Source organism: Pelmatolapia mariae, linkage group LG7 (genome assembly GCF_036321145.2).
Source record: "Pelmatolapia mariae isolate MD_Pm_ZW linkage group LG7, Pm_UMD_F_2, whole genome shotgun sequence".
In the NCBI taxonomy this organism is placed as follows: Eukaryota; Metazoa; Chordata; class Actinopteri; order Cichliformes; family Cichlidae; genus Pelmatolapia; species Pelmatolapia mariae.
Genome location: NC_086233.1, coordinates 19,347,478 through 19,361,487, shown reverse-complemented (window position 1 = coordinate 19,361,487; position 14,010 = coordinate 19,347,478). Strand labels below are relative to the sequence as shown.

At 40.3% G+C, this 14,010-nt stretch overlaps 1 protein-coding gene across 5 annotated transcripts in view; it reads left to right on the top strand.

The window, feature by feature from the left end:
• Nucleotides 1–14,010, top strand: part of hnrpkl (heterogeneous nuclear ribonucleoprotein K, like) — a 20,999-nt gene extending 6,989 nt beyond the window's left edge. For all 5 annotated transcript variants that reach the window (XM_063478297.1, XM_063478298.1, XM_063478294.1 and 2 more), the window contains exons 3-16: nucleotides 105–197; nucleotides 290–346; nucleotides 1,481–1,524; nucleotides 2,841–2,913; nucleotides 5,817–5,930; nucleotides 6,465–6,593; nucleotides 6,713–7,017; nucleotides 7,647–7,700; nucleotides 7,880–7,916; nucleotides 9,898–9,913; nucleotides 11,221–11,253; nucleotides 11,389–11,456; nucleotides 11,541–11,710; nucleotides 12,396–14,010. In XM_063478297.1, coding sequence (XP_063334367.1) covers nucleotides 105–197; nucleotides 290–346; nucleotides 1,481–1,524; nucleotides 2,841–2,913; nucleotides 5,817–5,930; nucleotides 6,465–6,593; nucleotides 6,713–7,017; nucleotides 7,647–7,700; nucleotides 7,880–7,916; nucleotides 9,898–9,913; nucleotides 11,221–11,253; nucleotides 11,389–11,456; nucleotides 11,541–11,710; nucleotides 12,396–12,426 — 1,224 coding nt within the window. In that variant the 3' untranslated portion in view covers nucleotides 12,427–14,010. The remainder of the gene's footprint in view (nucleotides 1–104; nucleotides 198–289; nucleotides 347–1,480; nucleotides 1,525–2,840; nucleotides 2,914–5,816; nucleotides 5,931–6,464; nucleotides 6,594–6,712; nucleotides 7,018–7,646; nucleotides 7,701–7,879; nucleotides 7,917–9,897; nucleotides 9,914–11,220; nucleotides 11,254–11,388; nucleotides 11,457–11,540; nucleotides 11,711–12,395) is intronic.

Below are 14,010 nucleotides of genomic sequence, written 5' to 3'. Positions count from 1 at the left end.
TTATATATATATTATTACAATTACCCTTAACTTGTTGTTTGAGTACTGCGTTCAGAGTTACTGCCCGTCTCCGTTTGACCAAATCACCTGTCTCTTTAGGTAAGCGCCCAGCTGAGGACATGGATGAGGAGCAGGCCTTCAAACGTTCACGCAACACAGATGAGATGGTGGAGCTGCGAGTGCTGCTTCAGAGCAAAGTAAAAAGACTCAGTTCACACATCAGCTGTTGGGACTGCATTGCTGTTTTCTTCACCTTTTCATCAAACCTTTTTTTTTTTTTTCTTCACAGAATGCCGGTGCTGTTATTGGAAAGGGTGGCAAGAACATAAAAGCCCTGCGCACAGATGTGAGTACACAGATAAAAATCTGCAAATATGTCTGCGATTGAGGCGACAGTTTTGTCAGCTAATGCCTGCCCCCTCTTTTGCAGAACCTCTCTTTTCTTTTAAATTTATATCTGCCTTGTTGACTGCCACTGGCCTGCTCACCAACGCCTTGGGCCGATGTTTAGCTATTGTGTCCCATCACTTGTGCTGTCCTTATATTGGGATTCAGTCTAATGAAGTTCTATGATTACATTTGTGCTCTTTAAACATGAAGATGATGAAGGATTTAAGGTTTTCTTGACACAAGAGGAGGAATAATTTATTTAAAAAAAACCCAAAGTGTCAAAACAAATTACCAAATGATTTCTGCATTCCTGCAGAATTGGATTTCCACAGAATTGATCCCAGATTTTTTTGGCGGCATGCTTTTAGTATTGTATCTAGAATTGACATGCACTGTTACTATGATGAAACCAACTTGGCTCGTGTGGACAGACCAGGAAGGTCCTGTTAGACAGCTGTGTTTTGGGATTTTTTTTTTTTTGTTAGGTTTTTTTGGACCCCCCCACCCTTTTTTTTTTTTCCCCCCAGTCCTGTTTTTGTGAGTTTCGACCTAATTACATTTCCCCAAACTGTTGAAGCTATGTTTGACCTTGAAGTGACAACAGGTGCCTGAAAGCCTTGACTGGAAAGCCTTTTCAGGGACATAAATCTGTCTAGTGCTCCAAACTGCTTATTAAACATATCTTTGTCCAGGTCACACTTCCTGTTCTTCTTCACTCACCACAGTTTCACTTTTGGGACAACGTGTAGCGTGTATTCAATTAAAAATGTATTCCTTCTCCCCCTCTTCCCTTCTCCTTTTATTTATTTTTTTGTCTTTACTTTTGGCCACCTTCCTCCGTTGCCCATGTACTGGATCGACATGCCCCTCCTGCGTTGCCCACCTTGACGTTGGCCCAACCTCCGCCCGCCCCCGAACGCCCGCCCGCCCGCCCACCTGACACTCCCGGTTGGCCCTGCCCATAAACTGTGCCCCTCCTTAATCGGGCACCTAACTTGACATCTTGTGATTGAATGCCCCCGCCCAATGCCAACCTCCTCCACCACAACCACCACCACAACCACCACCACCACCTCCTCGGCCCATGCAGTACAATGCCAGTGTATCAGTCCCAGACAGCAGTGGCCCAGAGCGGTATGTCCCACCAGTTATTGCCTCACTGCCTGATTAGAACAGTGAAACACATGTCTTTGATAATCTGCCTTCTGTTTGACTTTTAACATTTTGATATACATGACAGTATACTCCCCCTCCCCCTCCCCCAAACACCCAACCCCCCCCCTCCACTTGTAAGAGACGTGTGTGTTCCTTTTTTTCTCCTTTTTTTCCTGTCCATTTTCAGCCTCTCCATTGAGTTGGACTTTTTGTTATTACAGTTTATTGTCCATGCAGAGAATCACTGACAGCCCACTACCAAGTAGTTGGTGTTTTACATAGTTAGCAACGCAGCGGTCAGATGCTGTTTATTTATATGTATTTTTTTAAATTTCCTTGCTGTGATGTTTAATTTTACCATAAATCTTGTGGAAAGCAGACATCTTTATCTCACTCTGTCCTCCTCCTCTGTGGGTCACCTGGCCCTCTCGCTTCCCACCCCCACTCTCAGCATCACTGTCCATGAGAGAGCGCACTGGCTCTTGTCCGGAGGCTCCGTCTTCGTGTCTGTCACTCATTAATGTTGTTTCTTTTTATTTCATGGTGCTGCATCCCCTTGTGTTAAATTCCTCTCAGGCCACATCAGATCAGCGCTGCCTGCCCAAACCTTTCATAACCCTCCCACCCCCGTTCCTGTTCCTGTTCTGTGCCACAGAGTAGCTGGCAACCACTCACATTTCTTTTCCCAGTCTAAACCCCTCTGCTCTGTTGCTGTTCTCTACTACCCACCTCGTCTCCTCCTCACCTCAGCCCCAAGCCCCTCTCCTCCCCACCTGTTCCCCACCCTCTTTCCCAACTCCTGGTCACAAAGAGAAGGTGTGCTGGTGGCGCAGTTGTCATGACAAGATAATGTGTTAAGTTATTACCTTCCTTTTCCCCAACTTGGTGGTGGGATGGTTATAGAAGATCTCTCTCTCTCTTTTTACACCCCTCTCTCCCAACTCTGTGTGGCCGCAATCACATTAATTTGAGCCGCTCTGAAACCGCCCATCCTCCCCAAGCTTGTCTTTAAAAATAATATTATAATCAGTGCATGTCAGCTGCTTATTTAGTCAGTGTAGTGTTGGGGAAAAGTTATGAAGAATTATTATTATTTTTTTGTGTAGCATTTAGCAGTCTTAATTTTTCCTTTTTTAGTTTTTAAACCTTTCGTAAGTGTGTTCATAAATGTTTGCTGGACTGCTTCTTCTTTATTTGTTTATTTATTTATTTTTTATCAGGTTTTGCTTTCTGTCCTTCTCTTTTGTCCTTCTTGTAACGCCTTGCTTCCTTTTGGCTAAAATGGTTCCTGACAGGATCCTGAGTGTGAATGCCAGTATCGACACTATTGGAGAGATTCTGTTGAAAATCATACCGACTCTTGAAGAGGTAAGCTGTCATAATAATTGTGCATATAAACAAAGATCAGTCCAGAAAGGTTGATGGTATCTGTTTATGAGATATGTTTATATGTTGCAAAAAAGAAAAATCACAACTGAATCTGACTGGAAGATCTCTTTATTTCTTTTATTACTGACCTTTCATGCTTTAAGTTAATATAACACAGAGCCGGTACATTGTATCCAGCTGCACCCAGCATGCATTGATAAAATGATAATAATAATAGTAAGCTACTTTTAGCTGCTTCCATATTCACAAGGGGTCGCCACAGCAGGTAGCTCCTGATATTTAATCTTTGCAGCCCTAAAGGGATTTGTGTCCTACACGCAGCCATATGTCCCACCGGTGATGCTGTGCAATAGTAGTAGTTATGTGCTTACACAACAAAATTTTCATTAGCTTGACTGAGACTCACTGGGTCTTTGTCATAACCACTTCCTGGTTGTCATTCCAGTCATTTGACCATGCTTAATTAGCTTATCGCTACACTACTCACAGATATAATGGTTCTAGTTTCTTTTTTGTTGAATTATGCTTATTAATGATCTTAGTATGTGTCAGTGTAGTTTTTTGTCTTTGGTAAATGCTATCATGATTTATTGAGAGTTCCTCTTGCCCTGTCTTAAAGTCTTTATGTGAGCTGTGAGCTGCTTTAAATCTTCTCTAAATATCTTTTCTAAAAGCGGTTTGTAACAGTTATTATCATACTTGTTATCAATCCAAAACCACATTGGATTGATTCAAATGACTGTTTATGCATAAGTAACAGATAGTCGGTTTGAAATGAAATGCTTATATTTCTTTATAAATTAAGCAGGTTAAAAAGACTGGAGGTGATCGCATTTAAAAGCTTCGTGAGCCTAAAGCAGACGGTCAAAGGAGAAGTTAATACAAATACAGGCCATGGGTTTGCTTTGCCCAAACAAAGCAAATACATCAGAAAAACAGGAAGATTAGGAGTAGACCGATTGTTTGTGTACATTCTAGGGCTGCCACAAACGATTATTTTCATAGTCGACTAGTCACCGATTATTTTTGCGATTAGTCGACTAATCAGATCATGCATCCATTGGACGTAAAGCGTACAGCTTATTGCACCAGCATGCATCTGCTCTTATATAACTATCATTAGCTTACAGCTTTAAGTGTTTAAAGTATGTGCTAACTAAAAATAAAGACAAGATGATAGTTTATTAAATTTTAATGAAATCTGCAGATTGTTTCGGTGCAGTTTAATAAACTCCTTGCTATCTAAAATATAACGGGACACCGGAGTATATTCTCGAGCATCTCACACTTCTGATAACCAGTTGTCTGCTTGACATTTATTCAGCTGTGTAAAAACTATAACTTTAATCTCAGGCAAACCGATTTACTCAGGAACAAATAAAATACTAAAAAAAAGCCAAACAATAACATTTTTAAGTTATCTAAGTGACTTATGTATGTTTAACCTGAGTAGCGAAAGACGGCGGTGGGTTTGAAAACGATTTGCCGGGAGTCCGGTGTTCTCACGGGCTCTAGTGAGCCTTTCCCCCGGCTAGCTATCGAGCTAGTGGTTAACGGACGTCTCCGAAAACGTCGGAGCGCTTTTGAAAATATGTGGTGTCTTGATAAACTGAGCAGATATTTGAGGTTTACACAGTTACATTCTCGCCTGAAAATATGTTAAACGTTTATTTTGTAACCCAGAAAGAATAATAAGAGTAATATTAAAACTAACTAGCTGCCGCCATTGTTGGAAACTGAGCTGGGCTGCGCTATGAATTCTGGGACAGAGCTACTTCTTCTTCTTCGGGGTTTAACGGCAGCTGGCATCCTTGTACATGCAGTGCTGCCATCTTCTGTTTCAGTCCGTTATTACACTCTTAAATCCTACTACTTATTCCTGCGTCTTTTGTGATCTTACAAAGCTTCAAACGACGCGTCGACTATTAAATCAGTCGTCGACGATTTTGATAGTCGACGTAATCGTGACTAGTCGACTAATCGTGGCAGCCCTAGTACATTCTAATGAATGTACCAAAACTGATGAAAGGCATATTCAGTTTCAAAACAATACTATATTTCTCTGAAAGTCTACAGAGGAATACTAAAATTCAGCAAAATGCAACAAAGTTGACAAGCCAGTACGTTGCAGTACAAGTGGACAATGACCCAAAACGTAATGTATGAGCACTCCGAACAGTTTGAAGATCAGAAAGAAGAATCTGCTGCAGTGTCTAAATCGCTCACCTGATTTCACCAACTGTGATGCTGCAAAGACAAAACATCACAAGGGAGGCATCGTTCTAGCCAGTCGTTGCTTTCAAATAATTTTTGACAATAAAAAAAATAATCATTTTATTTGGGATTATAAAATTCCGTGCATAGAAGTGGTTGCTATTGCTTAACAGATAATTAACCCCTTAAAATAATTTTCTTTGACTCCTTAAGTTATTTTTGTTGGAGGCTTTAAAAAAGCTGAAAGTCTCCACTGCAACTGTATGTGCCATTTCAGACTGATGTGGTAGCATAGAGGGACAAAAATGATAAAAATTAAGTTACTGTCCAAAGATATGAATGTACACTGCGCTGATGTGAATTTTGAAATGCATTAAACATATTAATCATTGGTTTGTTCAATAATGTTCCACAATGAAATGGAAATTTAGCATCACATTTTCTAATCTTGAAATGACTTGCCAAATGCCAGATTGTGACCCATGCAGATGTGTGCATGGGTCATTTAAAGCTCGGAGTCCACTGCATGTTTAGCAGTTATTAGCAGGTTTATCAGTTTTTTGCCACATTGGCAGCATATAAGTTACTGCCCAAAGACTTTAATAATAAACTATAGGCAGATATTCTGACCCTGCTGACATTGTTGATCTTGTGCCGTGTTTCTTTAGTACCAACATTACAGTGGGATTGATTTTGACTGTGAGCTTCGGCTGCTGATCCATCAGAGCTTGGCAGGGGGCATCATCGGAGTGAAAGGTGCCAAGATAAAGGAGCTAAGAGAGGTAAGAGAGTCCAGATTAGCAGGATCCTCACATGATGCTCTGCCCCAAAAGTTGGACTGTAGAATAATTATTAAGGTTGTAATTGTTAATGCATATTGTATCTGAAATATATTAGGATTTATTAGGACTTATTTGTGCCACCTTATTGTTGTATCTGTATTTCCCAAACGTTTTATAACTTGTTTATACTTTGAGTATTACAGATATAACTTATTTGCAGCTGTAATCAGATAATGTGGAATATGTGATCAAAATTTGGCTCATAAGAATAATTAAAAAAAAAAAATCATACCTCAATTAAATTCACCTGATCTGCCCATCGAGATCATCATCTTCCATATGTCCGGACAGCTGTCAGTGTACACGTTTTGTTTGAGATGGACAATTATCTGAGCCATTGTTAGCTACGCAGCTCATATGTGTATTTAAGGACCAGTTTTGCTAGTGTCATAGACCAGCTTTAATGGCAAATTGGTCACAGATGAAATTGGTAGACTGGAAAGAAGACTAACACTTTTTGTTCTTGTGCATCAGAACACCCAGACCACCATCAAGTTGTTCCAGGAGTGCTGTCCACACTCGACAGACAGAGTCGTCTTAGTTGGAGGAAAGCCAGAGCGCGTCGTTGAATGTATAAAAGTTATATTGGAGCTGGTGTCAGAGGTGCGATTACATCATTGAGATCTGTTAAAGGGGTTAACATGCTTTATAATTATGCGGTTCATGTCTCACAGTAAGAATAATAAATTATCCATTTCATTTTCTTTTCCTTCCCCTTGCAGGCACCGATCAAAGGTCGCGCCCAGCCTTATGACCCTAACTTCTATGATGAGACGTACGACTACGGTGGCTTTACTATGTTATTTGAAGAGAGGGGCAGACGACCCATCGGTGGCTTCCCCATTCGTGTTCGTGGTGGTTTTGAGCGCATGCCTCCCGTTCGTGGCAGCAGGCCCATGCCTCCCTCCAGAAGGGATTATGATGACATGAGTCCCAGACGAGGGCCTCCGCCACCACTGAGCAGAGGACGAGGGGGAAGTCGTGCTCGCAATCTGCCTCTGCCCCCGCCACCACCACCAAGAGGAGGGTAAGGGCAGTGCTTTCACATCTGAACTGTTTTTATGCTTTATATAAAAGATGGGCATAGATAATGCCCATTACCCATTGGTGTTTTAACTCCCATTTTAAAGCCCCTGGTTGGCCGTTGCCATATGGTTAGCATAACCAAGCCAAAAGTGAATGTATTTGGACTAGAGGGAGGAGTGCTAAATTGTCAACTAGGGCTATTGTTGATAGGTTGCATCCATCCATCTGGGTGCACATACATAAAACTTAAATACTATAAAAACTGGAGCACTCACTTCTTGCACTACTTGCACACCAGCCCATATTATGTCAGTGCTGCAAATGGCTCCAACACCACAAATGCAGCCAAAGTTCAGTCCAAATTCAAATTAGCAGAGGTGATGAGCCTAGTCAGCATTCACCCACCCTAAGTGTTATTAAAATGAATCCACAGTCATGAAGGTGAAAATTAGCTATAGGCATTTTTTTTTTTTTGTACTCTTTGTAAAACGATCTTATTTCTCCAATAAAGTTTGGATCTAAAAAGCACTATTACATTCCTGTTAATTTATGCGTATTATGTGTATGTTTGTGTATAGGCATATATATTGTTTCACCAACCTCTTTTTCCTTGTCTGTTATTATCCACAGAGGTGACAGGTTTTCACATGGCAGCTATCATGGTAGCATGGATGACAGACCAAGGTGTGTAGGATTGTCAATACAAAATAATTTGTCTTAAAAGCAGAAGACACTGAAAGTTCATCAGGGGGTGAAGCCATACTTCAGACCTGATCAGAGGTCATCAGTGGAGTCTGCTTGCCCTGTCACACGTGTCCCCTATGTTGGAGGAACTATGTTAACATTTACCTTTTTGTCTGTAGTGACAGAAGAGGCAGAGGAGACCGTTATGACAGCATGGTGAGTGTGTTTACTAGTGCTTCTGTAATGCTAATCCGTATGTGTCGCTTCCTGCTTCTGTGTAGTTTCTTTGTGAATCCTGCTTTAGATCATATGATTGGAATTTCTTTTTCTCACTTTCGTACAAGCGCAGTGGCTTCAACACCAAGCTGCTTTTTTTTTCTCCCCCCACTATGTATGCACACTGATGTAGGCCTGTTGTTGCCAGGCAACTGTTGTCTCCGTGGTTACCACAGAGCAGCTGAGTACGTAGTCCGGAGATCCACCAGGCTAGCAAATGAGCAGAAGCCAAAGCGAGTCCTGAACTGTTTCCCTATAGGTTTAAAGCTGCAAAAAAATGTTTTAATAGTAATACAGAAGCATTAATTTCATCACATAGGCATCAAGAGATGTCAGTTAATCCTTTAAAGTGATTTTAAAGTGTCTAAAAAAGAGCAAAAACTGACGTTTATCATGTAAAGTATAATATCATTTCTTTTTCTTTGTGAAACAAGAATTTCAGGAGTGAAAGCATCAACTGATTATTTTTTGCATTAACGCTTGTCACTGCTCTAGTCGTCTGAGTTAACAAGTAAACATCGTCACATATAAATTAAATGCAATCGGTGTAATAGATGTGGGACTTGCAGCCAATTTGCTACTTGACAGATCTTACCCATGGCTAAGCTTTTAAGGTGCACTTTAATACAAAGAAAGAGGTTTACAGTAAAAGAGCTACAGACAAATGCTGGAAAAAGTAATCAAAACTACAGTGACAGCTTCCAGTTGACATTGAAGTGTTCAGATGTTCAAAAGGCTTTTTTTTTTTTCCTTTTTTTTCTTTCTTTTTTTTTAGGGCTGTATGCAAGCAGATAGTTTGTGTACTTCTTGAAAACAGCCATATTACTGTAAAATAAGCTTTACTGGAACTTACTGGAGAGGCAGCTGGTTATCCCTCACAGTGCATCACTGTATATGAACTATATTTATATTTTCCTTTAAAAGGATGGGTACACCTAATTTTGAATGTGAATGGTAATGCTCATTTCTTTGGAAGTAGTAAATGGAAGATGAAATAATTATTGCCCCGACTATATATTCACACGTGTTCCCACCTTAAATTGAATTGGTGTCCTTGTTTCTGAGCCATTTAAATGGTTTATTTAAAATAAAGAAATTAATACAGAAAAGGCCTAAATTGACTACAGGGAAGTTGTAGTGTGATCAGCAATGCATCGTTTGTGTTTAGCAGCACAAGTCACTGACAACTTCCAGCCGAGTCACTGCACAAACCAGCAGAACAGAATCCTGGAAAGTGTAAATGTGTTTTGGGGCACGTATAGAGTCTACGAGGACTCGTACAGGCTGATTAAAATAGAAGCATATCTGTTCTATTAGACATGTGTGAGCTGAGCAGCTGAAACGCCTCCTGTGTAAGAGGCAGCATAGTCAAAATTGAGTTTTTCTTGAACTTCCCCACAAAAGCTGCAGCTGTTCTTGGCAGTATTGTGAACTCAAACTGATGATGCTTTTATGTGCTTCAAATATATGAACGACTGAAAGTCTCTGTGGTGATCTAGGAAGGTAAAGCTGAGTACTTTACTAACGAGTAATTTAAAGGTCTTCAACATGTGCCTTTCTGTTGGTCAACTTTATTCAAATGAATAATTTCAGAAAGGCAAATCATCACATGAAGGGTCCCAGAGTTATTTCACACTCGGATCAAATTTCTAGCCAACAACATGGTGTTCTTATAAAGTTCAGTGTGATTTTTAAAGCTTTGAAATGGATGTGCTTAATACTGTGGGATGAGTACTCCCCTTCACCTTGGTGAACATCAGATTGTTCTTAGTCTGCATGAGTGTACACGAGTTGTTTGTAGTTTAATGTAGAATGGATAGTGAGCATTTAGTTTACTCCAGGTTCTGAGAGCTTCGTCTGTACTGTGACATTCAAACTTATATATATTTTATTTCCCCCATCAATTGATCCTGAAATGCAGAGTGGAGGTGGATATGGTGAGTGTTTTTCTTTATTAATCTCCTGGAAAAATTCAAGTTCAGCAAAGGAAAATCAGGGCTTCTTGGACTTTATTCTCGTAATTTCATCTTTTATTTTTGAGAGGTTTTATAGGAACACCACAATGCTGCTAGGCATGGGGCAACTACACCGATCAGGCATAACATTATGAACACCCGCCTAGTATTGTGTCGGTCTACCCTTTGCTGTCACAACATCTCTGACCCTTCAAGGCATGGACTCAGCTAAACCCATGTGCTGTGGTATCTGGCACCAAGATGTCAGCAAAAGATTCTGTAGGTCCTGTAAGTTGTGGGGTGGGGCCTCCATGGATCAGGCCTGTTTGTCCAACACATCCCACAGATGCTCACGTGGATTGAGAAGTGGGTCATTTGGAGGAAACAATGCTGAGGTAGGTGGTACGTGTCAAAGTAACATTGGTTAGACCAGGTCACCTTTTTCTATTGCTCCGTTCACCCTGACTGGTCTGTGGCTATGCAGCCCCATATGCAACAAACTGCAATGCACTGTGTATTCTGACACCTTTCTATCAGAACCAGCATTGACCTTGTGGTCAATTTGAGCTACAGTAGCTCGTCTGTTAAATCGGACTACACGTGTCAGCCTTCGCTCCTCACGTGCATCAGTGAGCCTTGGCCTCCCATGTCCCTGTCACTGGTTCACTGCTGTTCCTTCCTTGGACCACTTTTCGCAGATACTGACCACTGCAGACTGGGAACACCCCTCAAGAGCTGCAGTTTTGGAGACACTCTGACCCAGTTGTCTTGCATTCGCAGTTTGGCACTTGTAAAACTTGCTCAAATCCTTGCGCTTGTCCGTGACTTTCTTCTCATCAACTTTGAGGATAAAATCGTCACTTGCTCCCTATGAGATCCCATCCACTAACAGGTGTCATGATGAAAAGATGATCAGTGTTATCTATGTCACCCCAGTGGCCATGATGTTATGCCTGATCAGTGAGTATAGACTAGGTCACAGGTTTTCTAACACACTATTATCAGTTCAGCTTTGACTTAATGTGTTTAACAGTTAAGTTCATTATTTATTGAATATACTACTGTGTAAGGAAAAGATGAAACCATGCAATGCCTACCAGTTTAAAAACAGTGAGTTTCATTTAAATGATTCATTTATTTTTACTGATAAATGAATCCGTTGATTAAATAATTGAACTGCAGCTCAAGTCTGGAACATTCTGGCTACATTCTTTACTGTCTCTTTTCTTTGTTCTGGGGTGCATTTTCATTTTTTTCCTTTCTTTGTTTTCTTTTTGATGTTTTCAAAGACAACAGTTCTTCCTGGGATCACTTTCAGTCTGGTGAGTTGGGATCGATCGTTACTATCCCAGCGTTTTGTTTCCTAACCTATAGGGACTGCTGCATCTTCTGGCATGCTTTAGTTAAAGATGGATTTTTCCCTCTTCCACCTTATATGTGGTTTTAACTCCTCCTAGGTGGCAGAGGCTCGTACAGTGATATCGGAGGTCCAGTCATCACTACACAAGTCACCATCCCAAAAGATGTAAGCTAAAGTGAGCAATGACAAGAAAAGAGATGCCACTCCTTCATGTATGTTTTTTAACTCTCCTTTACGGTTGTTGTGCAGCTGGCAGGCTCCATCATTGGTAAAGGCGGTCAGAGGATCAAGCAGATCCGCCATGAGTCTGGGGCATCCATCAAGATTGATGAACCACTAGAGGGCTCTGAGGACCGCATCATCACCATCACAGGGACACAGGACCAGATCCAGAATGCCCAGTACTTGCTGCAGAACAGGCACGCACTCTTCTGATTTTCCCCAGGACAGTATCAACACCACAGAGCAGTGAGGCCTTTCTGTGCTGACCTGTGTGCTCATGCTCACCCACACCCAAATGGAAATAATTGTATTTTTTTTTTTTTTTACTTTTAATCGGTCAACTTTGACTCACAGTTTGTCCAGGAAAATCTGAAATGAAAGCTAGTAAGATCACTAGATTAAGCAGTTTATTAACGGAAATTGTGCAACTGTTTTGGGTAATTGATGATGAAATAATTCTGCAGTGTAAGTTCGATGGAAACTGGCTTTGGGTGGGGGGAAGCTTTAAAGACGACCTTGGATCTGGACTATTTTACACTATTTTGTAGCTTTTTACAGTCGGCGTTAAGATCGTCTGGCAGATTAATCAATGATGAAAATAGTGTTTCATCTTGTGGAGCTTCTCATTTCACTGTGCTCACTCTCACCACTAAATGGCTAAGCTGGTCTCAGCAGTTGGTCGGGTCGCTTCTTGCAGACAGAATTTATTTCCAGCCTTGACCTTGCGTTACTTTTTTTTTAACTTACAAATGTGCTTCATGTGGAAAATGCTTAACAGTTTTTCCACATCTGGATTTACAACTTCTTAACCTGTGCCATGTTTCTGTTAACATAAATATTCCTAATGTTTCGTCCTTACCTTTTATCTGTCTCTTATTTCAGCGTGAGGCAGTACTCAGGTCGGTTCTTCTAGGAAGAAAAGAGAAGAAGCAGAAGAGTGAAGCCATGCTGCCATACTGTTTGTTCCTGCTATTCAGAGCCTACATTCCTCTGCTTTGGGTAGACATGCCCCTTCCACAGAAACACACACACACACACACACACACTACACCGCCTAGCTGTGTTGCAGTTTTTATTTTGACAAATCTTAAGCTGTCAAACAGCAGTCAACAAGTTTTTCTGTGCTGGTGTGATTATTTTTAAGAGATTCTTGTGCCGTCACTGGAGTAAACCCATCTGTGTGATGACTTTCGATGTTGTGAGAGCCAACCTCTGGCCCTTATTTCTTTGATTTCAGTACAGCATGCAGAATGTAATAGTTTTGTTTGAATCATTATGTTTGTTTGATTTATTTTTTTTTCTTTCCCTTAAAGTTTTAAGCACACTTTCCAAATGAAGATGCATGGTGTTGGAATGGTTCAAAGCCTTTTGAATAAACTTCAGTTTTTACACGACCTCCAACACCTTTTTTCTCACTGTTAAATGAAGTAATGAAGTGCTTTCTTTCTTTTTCTTTTTTGAATGATGGGGTTCAGTGAGATTGTTTGGGAAATGAATTTATTTATGTCTATTACGCTAAAGTAGAAAGCAGAGAAGAATTGAGATGCCAGCCTCATGTCTGGAGGGTCAGTATGAAGCTAGCACCACAGCCTGTTGGCTTACTCTAGCACAAAAGTGAATGCATGCAGCAGAAATTCCACCCATCAGTCCACAGATGAACATGCTGTATCTTGTTGTTGTTTATTTTGTGCAGAAAGAAGCTAAAATGTACTTTTGGCCTTCCTCTCAGCACAAATAATATCTGCTTGTAACCCATCGGTGCCTATTTCAGAAACCTTTCAGTTTATAATTCTCTCAAACTTTTTTTTTTTTTTTTTTTTACGGATCAAACAGAAGATTTGTGAAAATTGTGAACTTTTGAGGTGTTTGTACTGTGGGTGTACTTTCTAATCCGTGATGGTGCTAGCTTCATATTTTAACAGGCATCACAGGCAGGAAATAAATAAACCTATTTCCCCCAATTTTTTTTTTTTTTTTTAAAGTCGGGATACTTGTGCCAGTGCGGTATGCATAAAGAAAGTTTTAAGATTTTTTCTTGTGTGTGTAATTGTCTTTCTTTGAAAGGCAAAAAGCTGTATAAAGTGTGTATATATTTACATAAAAAAGCAGTAATTTTATGAGTGTTTAGAACGGCCCAGATTACTTAATACTTTCTTGCAAGAAGATGGGGCCAAAAAACAACAAGAACAACAAAAAAAGACAGATTTGGTAATCTTTAGTTGTCTTTCCATTATTTCTTTTCTACCACTCACAGGGATGGACTCGCTGAAATCTTTCAACCTTAAGAGCTGATCAGTTGGATCCATTTTATTCTTGCATTTTTTTTATTATTATTTTAATTTTTGGAGAAGGATTTTTAGAGTTCTGTGAATTGATTTCTTAAGATACTTTTTTTTCTCTTTTCTTTGCAGTTTGATGTCAAGAGATTTGTGAGTCCAGGAGTGGTGATTTTTCTGTGTAGTACTTGCAGGTGTTTAGTAAATAAAGTCTGTGTCAC